The sequence below is a fragment of the Blennius ocellaris genome, assembly GCF_963422515.1.
Source record: "Blennius ocellaris genome assembly, chromosome: 10".
Classification (NCBI taxonomy): domain Eukaryota; kingdom Metazoa; phylum Chordata; class Actinopteri; order Blenniiformes; family Blenniidae; genus Blennius; species Blennius ocellaris.
This window is the reverse complement of record NC_137659.1, coordinates 7,319,406-7,343,238: the sequence shown is the minus strand read 5'-3', so window position 1 is coordinate 7,343,238 and position 23,833 is coordinate 7,319,406. Positions and strand designations below refer to the sequence as shown.

Genomic DNA, 23,833 nt, shown 5'->3' with positions numbered 1-23,833 from the left:
TTGGTATCAGCCACAAAACGAAGATAGATATTCACAGGTAAACATGTTTACCATTTTCACACTGTGCATGCATGCATGACGATGTTGAACCCTTTCACATTCTTTCCATCAAGCTGCACATGTGCAAATGTTGACGTCCAGATCAATATCAACACATTTCTCTATGTTTGGTTTTCTGGCTCCACGCAATTGCGAGAGAAACCTTTTTCACTTCTGAGAATTCAAACAAACAAGCATCAAAGGTTGATTTCCCCACCCCCTTTTATTTAAACAGTGACATGCAAAATCCCTGATTTCTCAACATGTCACCAAAACTGATATGACCTTGACACAAAAGCTGCTGAGAGTTGAAGAGAGTTGATAAAATATAAGCTATAAATAAATTATGTGTTTAAAAAAGCAAAAACAAAGAAAAGTTTATCAATTCTTTTTCTTTTTCCACACAGGAGAAAAATGTATCTGGGTTCATCAGCACACATCTCAATTCTCGTTATTAGAAAGTTACTGAATTTTTAAACATGTAACTTGTAATGTTACTTTGGAATAGAACTCATGTGTATAAAATGTGCATGCTGCAGTTTTGCCTTATTTGTCAGATGTAACATCTCATTATGGTTTCTCGCTTTCTGTAATTAGTGGGTGACTCAACTCTGAGGTCCAGGCTTCAAAAATGTCATCACACCACCTACAATTACAGTCAAATGGGACAGGTCACACACACACACACACACACACACACACACACACACACACACACACACACACACACACACACACACACACACACACACACACACACACCCTTTCTCAAACAGCCGAATTATTCTTCGTACAAGTTGACTTGCACACTTATGCAATAGATTTCACTTTCAGTTTGCTTTGTGTTTTTAAGGATGAAATTACCACGAATAGAATCACATGCAATGATGAGGGTTTTGTTTTTTTTGAATGACCATTTGTTTGTATTTCATGACAATGATCAGCAGGAAATGTTCATCTTCTAACCGTCACCAACAAGCATAACAATGTGTAGTTGGGCATGTGGGTGGAGGAAGTTGTTGAATATACCAGTGTGTTATGGCAAATAAATATGAATTTGAAACAAACAAAAACAATATAGTCAAAGTTAGAAATCTATAAACAGGCAATATAATGTCGACAAAGAAAAGTTGTGGGGATCGACTGAGCATTAACATCTCTGTTGAAGACACACGCTAAAAAGATCTGTGACATGTTTCCAATTAATGTTTCAAGTTGAGCTCAGGCCCCGGTTCCACAACAACGTTTCAAAAGGGGACACATTGTTTTGGGTTTTCTTCCATTTTGTTCACCAGATTCACATTTTTAATTAACAAAATAATTTTTAAATTGATCCATTAAGATCAGGTGCTTTGTTTAGGGGTCCACAATAGTAGAGATGAGGGTGTGAACAAACAGGGTCTTTTACTTGACACACCTAAACCTCTCATGCGATAGAGGCCACTGTATATAAATGTTTTATATATGCATTGAAGGTTCACTAACTGATGGAATGTTTTTTTACCGACAATCATGTTAATTCTTCTTTTTTGATGCAAACTAAGTTTTGAACTTCCTATGTTCATTATTCTCATTTCCTCTGGATTCTTGGGTTAGTTATCCTCCACAACTTGTAGGTTACAAGTTATTCAACACCAAGATTGATCTCAACATGTGACTTTTATAATGTATTTTCTTCCGGCATGTGTGTGTGGTTTCATTACAAAAACAAATGACTAACAACACACTAACCACATTGTTTTCACTCTTTCGGGCATTTCTGTGAAAACCGACATTGTTTTCATAATGTTTCCATGTAAACCAAAAACTTTTCAGAAACAAAAACACAGAAATTATGCCTTTTCGTTTGAAAAGGGCCTCAGTCATCTCTGCTTTGTCACTCACTTTCCTCCTCCGCTTTCCGGTGTGTGCGTGCGTGCATGCATGTGTCCTGTCTTGTATGTAATCACAGGTGGTGTGATGAAATCAAAACACTCCTCAGCGTTTCAATTTAAAATGATTATAATGACTCATTAATGACAGAAAGTCAGAAATCATAATGAGATGTTACCTTTGACAGAAAAAAAGCAACGGTGTGGACATTGTTAAGACCGTCTTAACTCGAAGCGTCCATCAGAAGCAACACAGTATTTTCTTTATGCAAATTACTCTTCTGGTTATGCAACGTTATCTAATTTGAAAGCAGTTTCCTGTCAAGCAATCTGTGGCGCAGTACACGACGAGATTAAAGCTCCATGAGGACAAACGCTCTCAATAAAGAACGTAGGTGGAGATGAACACATCCACACATTCATTACGGCATTCATAAAGAGATACTTTGCTTTTCAAACTCAGAGTTGAAGAAACATCTGTTGTCAAAGTTTTCAAAGACATGTGTCAGTTCTGACTTTGCTCAATCTTAGTGCTTCTTTTGACTCTGTTGGTCAAGACAGTCTGTTTGTCTCTGTAGTAGGATATTAGGATCAATAATGTCAAATGCAGCACTTAGATTATCTTTATGGTGGTCGGTTGGGTAAAAAAAATACAGAATAAAATCCTGTTGTTTATCAACAGTGTTGGGCATTTTACAGTTATATGGATTTGTTTGACTCTGACAAGATGTTACACAATATTAACAAGAATGAATGAATGACTGATTGTTAAACCTTGCAAAAAGAGAGTCCCATCAAGCCTGACAGCTGATAAGACTGTTAACAGGGCTGACCCGAGATGACTGGGTGGGGGGATAATGCAGGTTGAATGGTGAAAGGGTGAAAGTCACACTCCTGCAACTCTTTTCTATCAGAGGAGTGACATGTACCTTTGTATCAAAGTGAGTGTACGGTAGTAATATTCTCCCCCGCCGCTTCTCCACCCCCTCACTGTCACATTTGTTCAAACAATGTCCTGGAGCAAACATGTTATTGACGAGGGTCCGGATGAACTGACTTGATAATGACTAACCCTCCACAGAACAACCTCAGCCTTTGTGCCGGACAGGTTTCTGACCGTCACGTGCATCCCCTCCAGAGACCCCTCGCCCCCTGATATTGACTCTGTCAGGAGATTGAAAGGAATATGGATGAATCGGTTTGAAAGGCTCCAGCAAAACACCAGAGGAGCGTGTGTAAAGCTGTGTTTGTAAAAGTATTGAGCTTCGAACAGAACGTGGCCACTAAAGTGATGATAGGAGCTTCCCCCTAACCCTAACCCTCAAGAAATGGAGACAGACCACACATTCCTGCTGCCCAGTAAGCAGCTGGTATCAACAAATGTCACACCAATACAGATTAATATCTGTAAAAAAAATCATGTTGGTCACATCTGACTGACTCTAACAACTTGGCACTCTGTATCTGTATGTGGAATTAACAGTGGGACATTTCAAAGTCTGTTTAATGTAACTGTCACAAACATGAATGAAACTACACAGCAAACTGATTGGCAGATTGGCAGTGATGCTGTGAATTTTAGCTACTGGCGCAGGCGAGCAGACTGCGAGCTACAAGCTAGCTTCCTATATGGTGTCGTCCTTTTTTTTTTTTTTAAACAAATAATACTACACTAGTATAGAGTTATTTCAAGATTGTGACTCTGGGACTGGGACTGATAAAGTTGTTGCATAAGTAAGAGGAGGAAACCTGGTGACAGTTGTGTAGCACTGCCTGCTGCTATAAGATGGTACTACACCAAACATGAGTTTAACTGGAAATGAAGTAAGTTTTCTCTTAAACTTTTGATGATCATGCTGTTTCTCTACAGTGCTGGGCATTTCACAATGACATGGATTTGCTTGGTTGTGCCAAAATATTCACATTTTACACCAAACATTAGATATGACACATTCTCTGACCATGTCACAAATGGATTGTTAAACCCTGCAGAACGCTGCTGCTGATGAGACTGTTAACTGGCCTGACCTGAGATGACTGGGTGGGGGCAATGCAGGTTGAAAGGTGAAAATGTGAGATGTCACGTGTGTGACATGTCATGCTTAACCTTCGTTTGACAGTGAGACCCACGAGCAGTAATATTCTCCCCACCGCTTCTCCACCCCCTCACTGTCACGTTTGTTCAAACAATGTCCTGGAGCAAACATGTTATTGACGAGGGTCCGCATGAACTGACGAACCCTCCACAGAACAACCTCAGACCTCTGTGACGGACAGGTTTCTGACTGTCACGTGTACATGCATGAATCCCCTCCAGAGACGTCTCGCCCACTGGTTAGCGCCGGGGAGAGGTGTTCACTCTGTAAGCAGCATGAAAGTTATCCTGTTGCAGCCTTTAGAGCTTAAATTAATCCGTATACCTGAGGAGCATGAGTTCAATCAGTCTCCCGCTGTCTGCCGACGTCACATTTTCAGCTCGCTTGAAATCCCGGGCCAAGTAGGTACTGAAAGGCACCTGGAACCAGGGACTAACATGTAATGGAAAAGAATAAAACCCAGTCGAGTAGCTGCTTGGGGAAACGCACCTGAAGTGGTCTCTAAACTGACAAGAGAAGCTGAGCACATATTCATCGTAATGTGGTTTTGAATGGTGCGTGACAAGACCTCCTAAAGTAACATACAGTATATTTTGAGTTACCGGCATATTGGTAACCCGTAATGCAATTAACCACCAAATTGTTTCTACTCTTTGAAAACGTTTGGATTTGTCCAAATGGATTCCTGCTTGTGTTGTGAGAGTTCTCTCATTTTTTTTTTCATCTCAACAGGCACATTTATTTGCTCCTTCTCTAAATTTCTTGCCATTGACCCCTTTATTCAATGTAAGCTCCAGTAAATCAAATAAATAATCTCCCATACATGCATTTGACAAAATGTACCTCATAAACTCTGATTTATTTATCATTGACATCAGTGGTTACGGTTTGTTCATCACAACAAGGTCTACAGGTTTTACTTCACTACCAAAGCAATAGACATCGTATTGGACGGTCTACAATATGGAAACCTGGAATGAACCAACAACATAAAATGCACAATTGATTTGAGAATAGGCTCCACGCGTGTTCCGACTGGCTCGATTCCTTGCTAACATGGAAATATGTTGGTCACACAGCTCTAGAAAACATACTGATGAGGAAGTCATCTTTATTTTCCATCTTATAATATGTACTTTATTCAAAGTTGTAGGGGTTTTCATCATGCTGGATGTGCACTACTTTTGTTTGCCAACACTCTCATAATAAATATCTGTATCCTCTTGGTGGCAAAAACAAACACTCATTGATCATCGCCATGTATGGTAGATCAATCAAGAAACAGGAAAAGATCAATCACCGCACACGCGCACGCAGGCACGCACACACACGCACACAAACAATGACACTAGAGAAATACACTAACAATGATTGGAGATTGACAGTGGTCTGGAAAAAACAAAAAATATAAATAAACTCCAGAGTTTCATGTTACACTCATTAACATTTAGATATATCACAGCACTACAGATTCTGGTATATTCCACAGCAGAGCAACAAAATTATTACAACACACTTGGTGCAAAGTAGATACAGATTTGTCTTTCTTTTTTTTTCCGTTTGTAGCCCTCAGAAACGAGCCCCCCAATGTTGACTTGGTGAGACTATGTCGAGAGCGCAACAATCCCAATAAACCATACATTTTTCTTTTATTCAACGAAATAAACATATCTGACATCCGGAGAGGGGAAAACATACTAATCACCTCATGCTTTTAAATGATTAGTAATGCTGGGAAGAGTACTACTGTGACGTTTACCTTGGGCGGAGTTTCAGCCATGAGACGAAGCCTCATGAAGTCCAGCACTCAGCTGCAGCGGTTTTCATCGGGAGTGGGTTTGGCTACATGCTGGCTGGATGGCTTCCACTGATTTCTCAGAATTCTAACTCCTTTCATCTTTTTTTTACTTCTTTTTTTTTCTTCCAGCAGAAGCAGAAATTCCTTACTCCAAACGCTGGATGAAATTTTCTGGGAAAAGTCCTCTGTGAGCGTTAACGCCGAGGGTCAACCATTCACTCTCCTTCACGCCGGTGAGCCAGCCAGCATCCTGAATACGAACAGAAAGACAATGCAGTCGCCATGGTAAGAATGTTCAAGATCTTCAAAGAGTCTCTGTGATGTGTTTTTCTAGTGATCACATCCAACTCACTTTGTATTTTCTGCAAAAAAAATTTAACGTTTCCAACAACCGGTTTAAGTTTTCGACATATAAGATCTGTGCATTGGAAAAATTCCCGTCTCTGATTGCCACCTGAAACACGTTTAGGTCTTTCAATGTGAGATCAGCAGAGTCGAGAATAATTTTAACTGATCATATCACTTAATGAGATCAACAACCAGTGTGAAGAAGTCTGGTATCGTACTCGTAACATACTTATGCCCTGTTTACATGACAATGGTGCTCGGAGTCACTGAAAATGAAAACGCTCCAACTCTGTCTCCATGGTAACGGGGGAAACAACCCATGTTGCAATTCATGACCTGTGAATTTTCTGAGGGACCGGCTTGCCTCACCTGATCCTCCGCGGAAGCGGTGGGAACCACTAAAACCACGTCGCCTCGCTTCAGCTCGAGCTCATCGTCATTTGCAGCCTCGAAGTCGTGCATGGTTTCCACCTGCATGAAGAACGACACGCTCAGTACACATGCCAACAGAAGATTCTGCTGCTTGTAAAGAATGCCCACCTTATAAAGGAAGTCGTCAGGGAGTCCTGTCACCCCGCCAGAAGGAGTCATGTGCTTCATGGGCTGGCTGGCAGCCGTCACGCCGTTGTCACTGACAGTGGTGGGAGAGATGATGTCAGCGTCGCGGTCGTCATCGCCCTCATTGCTCGAGGCGGGTTCAATCACCACGGAGGGGATTGGCATGTTTTCCTTCAGAGTGTTCAGGATAAAACAATTGTCGTCAGTGCCTGAGAGGTGCAGTCACACAATCAGTACCTAAACTCTTTTGCTGCAAATCTAGGCTGTTAAAATAATGTGGAAGGACATTGTGGAATATGTTGCCACAAAACTTGTAGCTTAGGTGGGATGAATAAATTGTTATTTTAACTTAGTTCTGGATGAAGAGCTTCACAAACAAGGTATGCAGTTGTCAGACAAGTTTGCAAATGATAAAAGTAGGAAATCGAGTGCTTATTTCACCAAAAGGATCGAGACCTGTGCCTGCATGGACATATTTTTGATGAGAGTCCTCACCCTAACCCCCCTATCTTAAATAAATCATGATTTATTTCATGCTTACTGATGGGATTGGTTGAGCAGGAGGAGATTTAGGTTCTTCAGCAGCCGGAACCTGTGTACAGATACATTACAATATCATGGAAAAACCAATGGCAGCAGCATTTATACACAAAATATAGGGAGAAAGAAATTAGTTTACAAGCCTTATTCTAAGCAGAACACCAGAAACGTCTAAGCACCAAAACAGAAAAGTAAATCAACCTTAAAATAAACACAAAAGCTTGATAAAAGGACCTTTATATCCAGAAAACAAGCAATGAAAACTATGACCTTACTCTCAGCAGCCACAGGCTTCAGTCAAAGTTAGAAAAGAGCTTGAAGTCAATCCAAAACATGCCAGGGGAAGTACAAACCAGCCTAAAATCTGGTTCAAAACCACCAACAAGCAAATCAAAACTGCTCAGAAGAGTTTTTTCAGTTTCTTTACCATCTGAGTTGATTTTCAATAGATCACAACAAAGGTTGGCGGCAGATACGTGCAGTGTATCAATTGACTTCACCAACCTCTGACTTCTCAGATTCTGGAGATCCAGCTGCCATCTTCGGAAAGAAAATAATTTGTAATAAAACCATTACATAAAAAAATATGAAGCTCAAGTGCTCAATCCTAATGAATAGTTTAAGTTAATAATGATGGCAGGGAATGACAACAATGATCCATGGGATGAAAATTAATGACAATGATGTTGAAGGTGATGATCGTAAAGATAATCTCGGAGATGATGAGGATGACAATGAGGATGGCGAAGATGATGGTGATGGTATTGTTGCTGGTAATGCTGATAATGGCTGTGAGGTTGATCCACAAGATGATGAGGATGGCAATGATGGCGATAATGCAGATGAGAATGAGAGTATCAACTATGATGACTATAAAATAATGATAGTAACCATAATGAGGATGCTAATGATGAAGATGGACGTGAAAAGTTGGGGGATAAATGTTGATGATGAGAATTGCAAAGATGAGGATGACAATGATGATGGTAAAGCTGATCCATGGGATGAAAATAATGACAATGATGATGTTGAAGGTGATGATGATAAAGATGATGATGATGGTAACAATGCTGGGAATGAGGATGAGAGTGCTCCACAAGATGATGAGGATAGCAGTGAGATAATGATGATGACAATTACTGTCATATATGATGATATTAGTAAAACTAGATGTGAGGGTGGTAATGATGAAGGCGAAGGTGAAAAATCAGGAGATGATGATGATGATGATGATGATGATGATGGTGGTGGTGGACCAGCATGTGGACTCACAGCAGGTTTCTCCTCCTTCGGGCTGTCTGAGGTCTTCTCTTGATCTTCCTCGGCTGCAGGAGGAGCAGCAGGCTCCTCCTCTTTGTCAGCAGGGGGCGCTGCAGCCTCCTCTGCCTCTCCTCCAACAGCAGGAGTGGTTTCAGGCTCCTCAGCAGCAGGAGTGGTTTCAGGCTCCTCAGCAGCAGGAGTGGTTTCAGGCTCCTCAGCAGCAGGAGAGAGCTGAGGTTCAGTCCCCTCTCCTCCAGCAGGGGGAGTCGAAGCTTTGTTCTGCCCCTCAGCGGGTTCAGCTGGAGTCTCTGTTGCTGCAGGAGCTACAGCCGACTCACTGTTTGCATCGTTCTTTCACAAAGAAAGATCAACGGCAGTTTGAGTGTACAACCACTCTGGTTCTTGACATTTTGCATTTATTATACTCGGCTTAAGAATCCAAAACAGGACCGACGATGAGCAAAGTAGCACATGTATAAATATATAAGCTCCTCCAAAAGTCATCTCCTGTATTTTGACTAATAAGTTATAAAAATGGTTCATGCTCACTTTCTGACAGACACACAGTTCTTTACTTGGCATCAGTCAAGCATGAGTATCAGACAGACAGAGAAATGGAGATCAAAATGTTTTAGGACTCACCAGCTTATCGAAATCAGCAAAAAACGATGGACCAGCTGCATCCTTAAGACGTGTTTCAAAGAGGAAAAAAAAGAAAAGTTCACAACTGACAACCAGGATGTAGAAAAACACATTAAAAATAAAACTCAGCGATAGGGCTGGATATATCTTTTTAAATTTAAGAGTGGGTAGAGTGGGAAATATAGAGAGGAAGTATCTGGATAGCAGACAGAGCGGGGACACCAAGGCTTCTGAGGGTCTGGGTGAAGCTAGCATGCTGTTAATCCTCCGCATGTCGCATCTTTTACTTTATTCTCGGAGCTGCTCAGTTCACACTGTATAGCAAAACATCTGGATATTGTTCAGAATTTGATTGAAGCAGTGAAACTTTCATACGTGTTAAATGGATTATATTTTAACTGAAATCTCTTCATTGTTTAGGATTTCAGCAAATCAAAATGTTTGAATATTTCGTAGAATCAGGTGTTATCTCTTTTTAAACAAGAGGTCATAATTATCATAGAAATAAATTGCTAAAAATGCTTGAAACTTTTCTCTTTATTTGTTGGAAGTGTTTTGATATTGAATAGTAGTGACCCGGGAGGTTCAAAGTTTGGGTTTATTTTAGCATCTTTGTTTGTTTTGTTTAGGGTTTTTTTTATCCTATGTGTGATTTTCTGAAGCTGAAAACAGGAAAGTTTGGTTTCACGACAACAATGTTTGGAGCCACTGGAAGCGTTTTGTAAATGCTCTGACTCCGCAACTGGGAAACATCACAACTTTTTTTTTAAACTCCGGGACTCCTTCTCCGTGGTAAATGCAACCTTTCTGAAACACCACTACGGTGCATGCACACCGCAGCTCTCGTAAAATCGTAAAGCTCATTCAGCATCCAGTTACCTGGTGGCTGGAGGTGTAAGTAGGTAATGAAACCCACACACTCTCATTTGCTACCCTCGGGGTAAAGTCTGTGGGAGTTTGCAGGACCATGAATATGGTTTTCAAGATGAGGAGCACACGTTTGCCTGAAGTGATTTCCTGAATCAGCAGTAACGTCATTCTCAGCTGCAGTAATGCATCAGCACCACAACACATCTCTCATGAAAGAGCTTACGGTCCTCAGCCATTCCTTCACCACAGCTAATGAAGCTTCTCCCTTTCTCTTTGCTCTTTGTTGGAACTTTGAAGATCAGAAAATCTGACCATCTGCCAGGAGAATGTTTCAGTGTGTCACAATGTGCACATAGTGGGTGTGTTTAGTTTTTTGGAAGAAAAATGATTACCTGAGAAAATCCATTAAAGGCATTGGTCACCTGAATTAAATTACAGACACACAGATTAGCATCAGAAGCCGTTATTAGCTGGAGGCTCACATAATCTGACATGACGGACTGGACTTGAAATGAGTGTATGTATGAAGTGAAGGAGCAGAGGACATTCAGACATGGGAGCAGGCAAAATGGGGGAGAATAAGGAGGAGGAGGAGGAGGAAGAGGAGGAGCTCAGGCTGGGATCCAGGTTTGGGATGGTTGTTTCTCTTAGTTTGTGGGGCGGGATTTTATTTTATTATTTTAATTAGTCTCTAGTCTACTCTATACTAGTCTAGCAAACTGAGGATTTGAGGAAGTCAGGTACCTCTTCCTTTTCTGTATCTATCTCTTGGTACAACTTTCCCATTCTCCGGTTCGCAGCCTCATCTTCGGACATGTCTGAGTTTTCTGGCTCTCTGTGAATTCTGGGAATGTTTACTCCTTTACTTTCTTCTGCTGTTGTTCCGCTGACGGACGCAGAGTTTTGTTGAGTGACAGACGAGGAGTCGACGCCACCGCTGCCACTCGCCTCCTGCCAGGAGGTGGCGCTGGAGGCGGAACCCTCAATCCCCGAAGAGGCTGCTGGGAAACTGTTAGCAAAAGGGTCCGCATCCCATCCACTTCCTGTGACAGTCCCACTTCCTCCTGAGGTCTCAGCAAACGGGTCGGACTCAAACCCACCCCCTATATCTCCAGACTCAGGTTTTGCAAAGGGATCTGAATCAAACGCACCTCCTTCCTTTGTTTCAGCAAAAGGATCCAAAACAAACGCATCTCCTTCCTTTGTTTCCGCAAAAGGATCCGAATCAAACACACCTCCTTCCTTTATTTCAGCAAAAGGATCCAAATCAAACGCACCTCCTTCCTTTGTTTCAGCAAAAGGATCCAAATCAAACGCACCTCCTTCCTTTGTTTCAGCAAAAGGATCCAAATCAAATGCACCTCCTTCCTTTGTTTCAGCAAAAGGATCCACATCAAATACACCTCCACCCACCGTTCCACCAGTCGAAACTGAATCAAACACACCCTCACTCTGTGTCTCAGCGGCAGGAACTGATTCAAGCATACATCCCTGCGTTTCAGCAAACGGATCTGAATCAAACGCACCTTGTATTTTGGTTTCAGCAAAAGGATCTGACTCAAACCCAACACAATCCTGCATTTCAGCTGCAGGAACAGAATCAAACATACCTCCTCCTTGTGTTTCAGCAAAAGGATCTGAATCAAACGCACCCGCGACATGTGTTTCAGTTTCGGAAACCTTCTCAAAAGCAACTTCTGTCTGAGTATCAGCTGGTGAAACAGAATCAAACACATCGGTTCGACTTTCAACTGTGGGGATAAAATCGAACGCACCACCTGCCTGGGTTTCTGCAAAAGGATCTGAACCAAACACACCTCCTGCCTGGGTTTCTGCAAAGGGATCTGAATCAAACGCGCTTCCTCCTTGTGTTTCAGCAAATGGATCTGAATCAAACGCACCCACTGGCTGTGGTTCAGAGGACAGCTCTCTTTCATGTGCTTGGATTTCAAAGTTGTCTGCACCTCCTTCTGGTGAAGCTCCTGTCTGATAATCAGCTCCGCCTCCCTGCTCCTCTGATGCGTTCACTGGGGAACGATTGCCGTGCGACAGTTCATCGTCAGCGCTCACCCAGCCTCCCCCCTGACCACCTTCACCCCACTCCTCAGCCGTCTCATACTCGGACCCGGACCCGTCTGGAGACCTGGACCAGTTGTCTTGTCTGTCCTCTGTGCTGTCCTCAATCTCTTCACCAAACTCATTAGTGAATATAAGCCCCGGGGTGGACTTCCTGCGATCCTCCACTACGCCTCCCTCTGAATTTCCCTGCCCGGCCTCATCTTCATCACCGGCGGTCTCGGAGAAATGAGGGTTGAAGTTAGTCTGAGATTCCCAGCTGCTAACCTCTTCTTCAGCTGCCGGGGCTTCACTGTCCTGGGTGGGTGAAGTATCGTCTCCACCCGGTTGCCAGCCTTCTGCCTGGGGCCAGCTCTGAGCTCCACCCTCTACCTCTGCCTGCGCCGCCTCCGGCCCCGCAGCAGGAGACCCGGGGGCAGCCGGCGCCTCGGCTCCTGAGGCAGCATCGCCGTTTGCCGACATTGAACCGAAGTCGGCGGACCAATCAGCGACAAAGCCACCATCTGCAGCCTGCTTGGAAAACGCAGGGGATGAAGGGTTAACAGCCTGACCCTCCCCCCCACCATCCCCCACAGTGCAGAGTCTGTCTGGCAATGTGTTTTAGACAAAGACATGAGTTATGTTAAAATCCAGACACTGCATGCGCAAAGACAAACTGACCATGGTTGCAAATGCCAGGTATGTTGCAGAGCCCCGGTGGAAATGTCATTAAATGGCCTTCATGTAAAGCAATTGGTGATGTCACAAGTTATTTTCCATTGCAAGTAGTGAAGAAATTATGATTTTTGCCTTGGATGAGTAAAATACCCCCATCTGGTATATGTGTGCCTGCTAAATTATTAAAAAGTCAAATACATTTCACATTTTCACCAATGCACGCTGCAAGTAAAAACATTCAGTTTGATCTAAAACTAATATGTTTCTCATAAAAAGAGTATAAAACTGCTGGTTTGTTTGGGAAATACAAACACCTGTCTTAATCAGCTGGATACTGAATGTTTCTGTGCCGTTTTAAGTGATCTACCCTGCCACTCTCCAAATTCACTCTGTGCTCTTTTTAAAGATTTAGAGCAGTGTGATGGAGGAGCTGGCTCACCCAATTCTCTCATCCTTCAAGAGAACCCCCATTGATTGAACCGTTTCAAATGGAGCTTTTCACAGGAAACATCGATACATAGAAAAATATGGAATGAAGTCTTTGATGCAGATTAGATTTACATGCTCAGTTTAGAACTAGAGAGCTGCAATATAAGGTAGAGCAGAACAGTATGCTATATCACATTAAATATAACTTTCAATATTTCCTCATCTTCCAAGAAATTCTGATTGTGCCACTTTTTGTCAACAATCCACTGATTGAACATCCAGAGTCTGCTACTAAAAGACGAGACTCAATCCTCCTTGACTACCCCATCCATCCATCCTTCCATCTGATGGGTCACCAGAGAGATCAAGTCCCTCCCTCCCTTCTGCAAAGATCAATATAATGTACCTGTACCACAGTTATTCTAATTATAACCCGGAGATAAATGATACAAACACCCACTTGAAGAAAACTGAAGAAAGGAGTAGATCAGGGTTGTCTTTGTGCAAGCTGTGCTGTCTGAACAAAGCGAACCATCGAATGAAGTGAATGATTGTATCGACATCGTGATGTGCAACACAGGAAACAACATTCCAATAGTGACTTCAGGTGAATTAATGATGCATGAACTTACAGGCTGGGCCGCTTGGGATTCTCCCTGCAAAAAAAAAAACCCCCAATGTGTCATGAGTTTAAGGACCATCAATGATTTGTTGAGTAAGTACAAGTTTAATCAGCGGATAGAAGTAGCTACTCACCGACCACATATCCCAGGGTACAGCAGTCTGAAAGAGGCCAACAACACGTTGTTAGTCTGACGAAAATCATGAATCATAGAGATTTTAAATGGATGGAGGTTGCTTCTGTGCAATTCTAAAGAAAAATGTGTTATTAATTGTATACGTTTTCCCTCTACTTACAGTATTCTTGTGAATGCTCATGATTTCTTTATAAAATCCACGAGGATGACATGTAGTTATTTTCAACCACAAGCTTAAATGATGTGAAGTATTGAATCTAAATTAACTCTTCCTAATCTGAGTGTCAGTTAGAGGTGTGCAGTACACATCGCCTACGATATTATCGTAAATCTTGTTTTGACACTGTGTAATTTTACATTATGAAGTATTTACACTATCTCCGAAAAAAACCCCAAAAGGCAATTTGATGGTAATGGAGAGGTGCGTGATGTGCCTCAGAAGCCAATCAGCAGGCAGAATTCAGTCACATGGCAATAAAGTGCTCTCCCACAAGCGGTATCAGCAGCAATAAGACACACGGACGAGTCTCGCGTCAAGGAAATATGCAGGAATCTCTGGTCTCCGCAACAACTTCAGTGGAGGATTTAGTGGCGAGATGTGGGTCGACTTCACAAGCCTGAAAATGGTTCGGTTTTGAACAAACTGACATTATTTGCTAAATCTGCCGTAAAACTGTCCTTGTGCAGAATGTGTATGGAACACTTTGTTAACAATATTAAAGAATTATTGCGTGTCACTTATTTGCTGCGCACTTGCTGTACAATTCAACTCATAAGAGAAAGAACCTGAATGTTTACCCATTTAATGTCAATTCTATTGTCAGATTAGAATGATCTAAAATAATAATTGAGATAATTGTTTTTGCCCATATCGCACACCCCTAGTGTCAGTGCAGTTTGATCTCATCGAGTTCACTGTGCAGCTGTCGGAGCGTGTCATGTGCGTCTGCTGTCAGCTCATGAAGGAAACCTGTGGGATTGGCGAAACGCTCTCATCCGGCTGGAAAGCATCGAAGTCGAGATCAAGAAGAGATTCTCCTGGCCGCTCGTTGGGCTGTGGATGAAAACAAGAGGAGAGAAAACGGGAGAGTGAGCAGGTGAACGCAGCACGCAGTCCAGAATGTCCATCGCTACGTAGAAGGAGTCACACCTGAGACGGGGAAGGTGCTGGTAGAAACTCTCCTCCAAACAGATCGATGATCTGCTCCTCTGCCACCTCCTTGGTGGGCGTGGCCTTTGGTGGTGGAGGTACTGGTGGCCCCTTTTTAAGCTGCCAAAACGTACAATCAGACGTTAGCTACTCTTTAGGTTTTAGGAACAACACGCTATAAAAATTAGTAACGAGAGTACACGGACGTTCGTATGGACAGACGACAAAGTTGGATTGTTATTACGGTGTCTCTCAATTGTAAAACAAGGAGAATATCAACTGGCAGTCCTGAGGCTCTGGAGGAAATTGTTGTTATTCTCTATCTACTCGCGCATGTGCAGAAGAACTGTTTATTACGGCCATGGTGCACATGTGTGGTAACTGCTTTTTCAGAAATGTTGCATTTTCCCCATTTCCCCATCAACGCAGTCGTTTCCAAATAGTCGCAGTTTCCCAGGTTCCATGGCGCCAAAGTCAGAGCGTTATCCAAAAACGTGCGTTTTCGGTGGCTCCACGCATCACTGTCATGTAAAAGGACCGCTAATACCCAACGAACATTTTGCATTTTCACTTGAAAGTGCCGTCGTGTAAAACAGGGCCAAAAGGGCGAGGCTGACGAAAACTACGGCTGAAGGTTTTCAAGAATCCAAATTAACATCAAACTGTTTATGCTCAGGTCAGCCTGGGCATGATGTTACTTACCAACCATCTAAAGAACAATGTGGTACTAATCAAATATAACATATTTTACATTTACATACACAGTATTAAAGATACTTTACAGGCGATATCAAACCAGAGATCTACCAAATAACATATGCGATCATTTGTACAACACATAGATTTACCTGGAATAACTGTCATCTAACCAACACTACAGTTTCAGAGCCATTATTGGGACACGTTAGGGAGGTTTTTCCAACACATGATCAGGTTACGGCACCAGAAGTCATTGTAGTGACCTGACATCATGAATAAACATCTTGAAGATGTCGATTCTCCTGTGCTGATGATAATAGATTCTACAACACTGGTTGTCATTTTTGGAGTCCGACTCGAAACTGCAACTGCAACTGCCATTTGTAAGTTAAAGACCCCTGGCCTGGTCTACTGAAAGTTTGCATGTTTAGAAATGTGACATATACTTGTGGCTCAAAATTCAGCACAGATGTTGCTGTTAATTAGTGGATATTATTATGAAATATTTTCTGTGTTGAACATCAAGCTTTTTTCAAGACATACCAACTCTATGGTAATATAGTTATTATTTTATGGCTCATGCGTTTGATCACCTGCAATGTAGTTTGAGCTGTGGGGCATGAATACATAGTGCAAGTACTATAATTTTAGTCTTTTGCAATGCTTATTGTTGACGTGATTAATTTGCAATATGTGGTACAGCCTTAATGCTAAATAAGTCTCTCATCAGGGCGCTGACATACCCACAGATGAACTGCTTTCAGGTGTTGAGACATCGATAAGAAAGGGAACGCTGCATGAAATATTCATTTTAAGTGGGTAATCAATAGTAATGAATAGCTGTGGGGTGCTGCAGTCTTTAGCGACCTGCAGAGCGACGCTCAGAATGAGACAGCAGATCGTGACTGGAAATAGGATTTCACTTTTTTTTTTTTTTTGGCTCTGCAAACAGCATTTTCATTATTTTTTACCCCGATTGCTTCAGCTTTAGGGTGAGATTTAAGCTTTGTAAAGTGGAATCAGCAGCTTCCCTACGTCGGGAACTATCGACGTCACACTGCTGATGTGTCCATTCGCTTCAACTCCTTCACCGCGGTGGTCCAATTCCCCTCAAACACTTCCACAAAAGCACAAAGCTGCGGTGAAAGCGGCAAACCAGTGTTCTAGAAACTCACTATATGACTTCACATCACGCACAGTACGCACACACACACAGACAGACACATACACTATAAAAACCCTTTGGTGGCATCATCAAAGGTTTCACACTGACAGTCCAGACCTCGGACCATCAGTGGGGAAAAGAAGGGGGCGGGGCTCTACTGTATATAACAACAGCGGTGTTATATATTTCTATATTCACTGGGCACAAGCGGAAACAGACAGATGAGGAGAAGCTGGCGTTACATGTTCACTCACCAAGTGACAGATAAAAGTGTGCAGTGAAGAAAGAACAGTCACAGGAAGTTACTGAAGTTCTGCCAACAGACACTCAGACAGCATAAACATTCAAAACGCTTCACTGACACTGATCTACTCACGTTTTAACATTTATAAATCACTAACATTGTTTCTAGTCATATTCATCATTATGGGGTCCACAATAGTGTCTACCATCACTATTATATATCAATTGTTATGTTTATAAATTATTGATATCTTAGTGTATTTATTATATATTTAGAACCATGTTTATTTGCTATTTACTTACTATTTTTCATGTTCAGTTCCATAAGCAATACATTTTATACTCCAATTGATTTATTTCAGCTACAATCACATATCCACATTTGCTATAAGTTTAAGATAGATAGATAGATAGATAGATAGATAGATAGATAGATAGATAGATAGATAGATAGATAGATAGATAGATAGATAGATAGATGTCTTGAAATGTCTGGAGTGAATTAACTAAAAACATATAGATTTTAGTCACAAGCTATATTTTCATATCAATCATTAATTTTACCCATCCATAACTAATAACTGCTAATATCACTGATTACTATCTATTGTTTGTACCACTAGAATTCTATCAATTGCTAATATTACCTCTCAATAATTCTTGATTCATAAATAACTATTATTACTTTTAAATTACAGGTTTTTACATTGTGATAATTACAATAATAATCAATATTACAGCTCTCTGAACATGAATGAGCATTCCTTACTAATACCCAATATCTTTTCTCAATCATTGTTATTACCCTGCAGTTTCTAACAATGACTTTTGCTTTTCAATCAATAATATTGACGATACCATTTAGAAATTAATATTTATGTCTGTCAAATTGAATCATAGTTACTAAAATTACCAATCAATGACTAGTAATAACCAATTTACCTATTTTGACTACAATTAACATGTGTTATTAATAGCTAAAATGTGCATAAATCACTAAAATTCCATAAATCATTATTATTACCCATCAATCTCTGATGACTAATATTACCAATCACTCAATATATTCCTTAATCACCCACATTAATAACTACTACAAAGCTTGTTCTCTTTCCAGATGTTTGGATGCAGTGAGCCTCAGGTCCAGCTGTCGAACAGGACTGAGGTCAGTTGTACCTGTATGGGAGATTTGGGTCGTGGCGGTCCGGGTGAGACGGGCCGGAGCATGTGATTGGAGCTGGCCTCCGGGCTCTCGGGCGGACTGTCGTCTTCTGGGGGTGACGGGGTTCTCGCCAGCCGCAGAGGCCCCGAGTCACTGAGGACAGAATGATGAACATAAATCACATTCTGAAGATCATCATCACTGCGATCTCGCTAAAACAAAAGGCTGTACCGACCTCGGAGCTCCTTGGATGGTGAACATTTTGTCAGAGTGCTGCTCAGCCAATTTGGTCATCACTTCATAGAGCTCCCTGCATACCTGAGGGGTTACAAACACCAGCTTCATCTTGTGTCGGCCCTCAGGGGGGCTTCCAGGTGATCTCAGACCGGTTTAAAACTCACCAGCGAGATCTCGCGGTGGAACTTTGCCTCCAGACTCGTCACGCTCTTGAAAGTGCTGAGGTAGAAACCCACCCGGCTGCACAACAGAGACACCATCAGCTTAAAGAGTAGATTGCAGCCATTGAGAAGCAGAATTGGGCAGCTTCATGGAAAAGTGCCCACTCACCCTTCCCACAGAGTCGGCAGTTCATCCTGGAGACCAACGTTCAGCTCGTCAAACACTCTCTGGGCCTTTTTTAATTCATCTTCCGCCTGGAAACAAGAATAATTCTAGAAAATTAGCTTTCTACAGAAGATTTGGACACGTAGCATAAAACATTAGGACGTCTTAGTGGGCCGACCTTCATCATCTTGCGGTCGTTCTTCATCCCGGACGCCTGCAGAGTCTCAACGTGATGACGAGCGCTGTCGTAGTCGATGAGTTTGCGACTTCTTTTGGCCACACGAGTCTAAAACGACAGAGTTTCAGCTGTCACACAGGCAACAAGTTCCCGCATGCTTTCTATGAACTCTTCGTACGGCACCTTGAGGTCCGGGAACTGCTGCAGGTACGCGTCCAGATTCAGCAGCGTCGAGTCCACCAGTTTGTTGTGGAAGTCTTCCCAGAACGCATCGCATTCCTGCAAGAAACAGTGAAGACACCATATATCATAATTTCAGGGAGAATGCGCAATTGATGCTCTTGACGTCTTTGTTACACTTCAGGTAAGACGTTTGTGTTCAGACTTAAATGTGATCCATTCGGACGTGCTCGTGTTTTGCGAGTGTGGTTACAACTCTGACCTTCCCGATGGTCATGACATCATCTTTTCCGTGCCAGTCTGGCTCGTAGACTTCATGGAGCGACTGAGTCAAGTTGATGGAGGCCTGCTGCATCCCTGCAACATGAGAAGAAATGAAAGGATTGGTTGACGGACAACATCAAGCTGATTATCACCCAGGTTGTTTAACTCAATCAGTTGGGTTTTGTTTTTTAAGTGTGGAAGGATGACTTGTTTCTTGTTGATCTTGAAGTTTAGCAACCCTGACCCCAGTGCCACAAATAGAATGAATCATAAGGAAAACAATGAATTACCAAACTCATGACACAGTTCAGACATTCCAAAAATTGAAAGCAGACGCAAAAAGGCGAGCAGAATGTTGTTGCTGTCACCAACTTAATGGTTGTCAGATGATTATATGGGGTGGAGTAGGTCAGAAATAGGCTAGCGCAAAGTTGTGCAGAGCTTTGAGGGTGAGGAGAAAACCTTTTTACTGGATGAAGTGGGGGATGGAGAGACCAGTGAGGCTCTGGAGGATGCAGGAGATGAGTTCATGGAACCGGGTTTTGAACTAATGGAATAAATGCTTTCTATCCTACCAAGTGGCGGTGGAGTCAAGGGTATACGCGAGGTACACGGTGTACGTGAGGTGTATGGTGTATTTCTCAGTCAGCATAGCGTACACCCACTTCCAACTCCCCCACAATGAACCACACAGCAGTATCTACGAGCTTGATTGACTATTTTAACCCCAAGTACTTGCTGCATTGACTGATTTTTATTGGTTACTGTGCAACATGACGGCTGACGAACCAATCAAAAAGCAGAGTAGGGCAAGTCGTCACCGATAACTTATACTGAAAATATATGACAATGAACAAATACTTTGGGTTGATTTTCAATAAGTCGACACATTTTACATTACACTGCTTTTTAAGAAAATTGCGTTTCTGGGCTGCTCTAAAAGAAGGCAAAGATTGCGAGTATACCCACTTCTCCAGGGAACTATACACTAACGGTTGAATGCTGGACTTGCTCATGTTCTTCACATAAAAAGGTATTATTGTTGACAGCTGTTAGGATCCATTGGCGATAAAAAGCACAGCTCTTATTGCGTTAGTCAGATCATTTCATTTTAGTCTTTCACTCCAAATTACATCATATAAAAGCGTCATAACTGTTACATTCATATTTCATTTTCAGATTTTTCCTCCTGCTGCATCTCTCTGCTGCTATTCTGGATGCTGAACTAACGTCCCTGCAGGCCACACCTGTTACCCATTAATACCACTCGACAGATTAAACCAGTAAAGGAGAAACACAAGCAGCTGAGCAGTGAAAAGAAAGTGCCACATGAAACAGTTGGTCTCTTCAGCTCCCACACACTTCAAGAGTGATTTAACACTTTTTTATTCCCTCATTCCGTCACTGCTGACATAATTTGGCATGCATACGTCTTATAGCCACATCTCAGGCAATTTATAATGCCCCCCCCCCAAAAAAAAAATCCCATCCTGCCAGCATTATCTTGGAAAGAAGCCATACAATATACAAATATTTCCAGGCAATCAAGTCATAAAATGGTTAAAAGAAAATATAATATAAGTATTTCTTTTTCTTTTTATCAATAATAGGCTTCAATGACTTGCATTTTGTTTTCATTTCCACTTTACACACAACAGTTTTGGAATTGGATATGTAATTTATTATGTTTGTTGTGTATGATTTACTGGTATACACAGTGAAACAGAATTAATAAAGAATTTACCTTTGATAGCAGCCATGTAGGCCTTCATCTCCCTCTGCAGCCGAGCGCCTTCAGACTGACAGAATACACACAATCATTAAAAGCACACAATCTGTTCCTTAGTAGTTTCATTTTGATAAAAACAGGGATTGCTTTTTTTTTTTTTTTAAATCTGAACCGTTTCAAATGGGTGAAACACACTTTCTGGTTAACATTTTGAGACTCACAGAAGCAATAAAAGCTAGAAAAACTGACTATCTTTGAGGACTGACATGTGTCTCACCTCCTGTCTCCTGAAGTTGACGACCACTTGTTCAAACTGTTCATCTTTGGTCTCATCTGCTTTACCCAGCTTCTGAAGAACCTGGAGAAAAAAAGGACACAATTCAACACATTAACGTGACTTACAACTTTACAAGTAATCCTAACTATGACCCTTAAATTAAAGTTATTTGTAACCTTCAGCCATGAAAATATGTTGTCCAGCATTATGTTCACTATAAGAAGCTAGAAGATCTGGGCAGCATACACACATTAATTGTTAATTTTCTATATTAGTCAGGCTACGTGTTTTCAGCACAACAGATGGACAGTTCGCAATATTGTTTCAGAACCACGGACAGTTCCCATTGTTTCAGCACCATGGAATCATCATTGTTTAAGTTGTACAGACAATCCTTATTGCTTCAATAGGACAAACATTTCTCATCATTTCAGAACCCTGGATAGTCATCATTGCTTCAGTCCCATATAGAGTTCTCATTGTTCAAGGACCATGGACAGTTCTCTAATTGGGCAATACAGAGAAGTCTTACTGTTTGCAAACGAAGGACAGTCCCCCATATTTGAGCAGTATAGACAGTTGTCATTGCTTCAGTGACAAAGACACTCTTCATTTCTTTCAGGACTATGGACAGTTGGCATCGTTTCGGGAGCAGAGAGAGCCCTTACTGTTTTAACAGTATTGACAGACAGTTCTCTGTGTTTCAGCACCATAGATAGCCTTTAGTGTTTAAGCATCATCATCATCATCGTCTTCAATGTTTCAGTGCCATGAACAGTACTCTTCAACAGTACACTGAATTCACATTTGGTATGAATGAATTGATATCTTAAGTTATCTTTGTAGAGGCCATTATTATTGTTTCAATTCTATGGACAGTCCCTAATGTTTCTATAGTAGAGACGGTCGTGACTCAATATTCCATTACATTGTTTCAGAACCATGGACAGCCCTTTTCATTTGAACTGTACACTGAATTTCCCCATGTTCCATGTTGTATGAATAAAGTGTTATCTTATCGTAATTGACCTTAATACAGATGGTCACCATTGTTTCAGGACCATGGACAGCGCTTGTTGTTTCTACAGTACAAACTGTCCTGTTTTCAGCAGTATAGATAGGTTCACTGATTCAGCACCATGGACAGTCCTCGGTGTCTCAGTACAGACAGCCAGTATTGTTTCAGCACCATGGACAGTCCTCGGTGTCTCAGTACAGACAGCCACTGCTGTTTCAGCACCATGGACAGTCCGCGTTTCACAGAGGTGGTTTTGATAGCCTGTAACAACGCCATGTTGGGCACATGTCTATGTCAAAAAGGAGATACATGCATTTAAACTTTTAGGTTGTATTGTGACTCTCCTCTCTCTTTCTAGGTATAGCTATATTTCAGTCTAAACGTTGGTTTTGTGGTTGCTCTTTCCATTTGGCTGTCCACCAGCTCCATCCTATAAATACCGGCAGGTAGCCGATCTGACGTCACATGTGACGCCATCACGCCACAGACAGGGCTTCCCCGCCTCCTCGTGCCTCCGACCTTGGAGCAGGAAAACACCTCTTCACCGTCACGTACATATAACACAAGAAAACACGTTTGTTTGTTTTTTATTACCCCGCACGTGACGTCACGACGGGGCACAGTTCGGAGTTAATACCTCTCCTACCCCCCAACAACCTCAGCCAATCACCCGCGCGCTCCGTTCTACCCACGATTTTACCCCCTTTTTACACGCGCGGCTTTTAACGTCACTGCAATGACGTCAGCCTGTCGATAGCCCACCGTTTATAAAGTCACACGTGCGCGTTTGATTTTGATCACGTAGGAGAGGGACGTTCCACAGGCCTGCAGCCTTGAGCTACACACTCACAGACACACACACTCTCTCTCGCTCTCTCTCTCTCTCGCTCTCTCTCTCACACACAGACACACACACTCACACACCGCCGTCCTCCTCCATCTGTCCTCCGCCTCCTCCTCAACCGGCTCCTACCTTCTCCTGCGCTCTGTTCAGCCTCTTCTGCACGTTTTTAGCGAATATTCCCGTTTTGATTTCCGCCATGATGACTGCAGAGAGAGATTAGCGGAGAGAGACGATGACGGGAGGGGGAGGGGTGGGTGGGTGGGTGGGGAGCCAGTGGGCGGGGCTTCAGGCGAGAACACGCTTTTGATTGGGTGGTTTCAGTCAGTCCCCTATTACCTTTATTTTTATTTTCAATTTAAATGGAAATAAATGCAGCAGAAAAATCAGCAAATTTATCGAGATTGTTTTAAATTTTTCA

At 42.1% G+C, this 23,833-nt stretch overlaps 1 protein-coding gene across 1 annotated transcript; it reads right to left on the bottom strand.

Annotated features, from left to right (window-relative positions):
- Positions 1–5,949: 5,949 nt before the first annotated feature.
- Positions 5,950–23,613, bottom strand: amph (amphiphysin; the record flags this gene model as incomplete). Its single annotated transcript, XM_080502991.1, has 20 exons — positions 5,950–6,054; positions 6,522–6,623; positions 6,693–6,881; positions 7,252–7,302; positions 9,153–9,194; positions 10,415–10,444; positions 12,366–12,644; positions 13,941–13,967; positions 14,913–14,996; positions 15,093–15,212; positions 18,376–18,514; positions 18,597–18,679; positions 18,763–18,838; positions 18,929–19,014; positions 19,104–19,211; positions 19,287–19,382; positions 19,546–19,640; positions 21,292–21,346; positions 21,554–21,634; positions 23,545–23,613. 20 exons carry the CDS (start codon positions 23,611–23,613, stop codon positions 5,950–5,952), a joined length of 1,917 nt encoding a protein of 638 aa, XP_080359117.1.
- Positions 23,614–23,833: the final 220 nt, after the last annotated feature.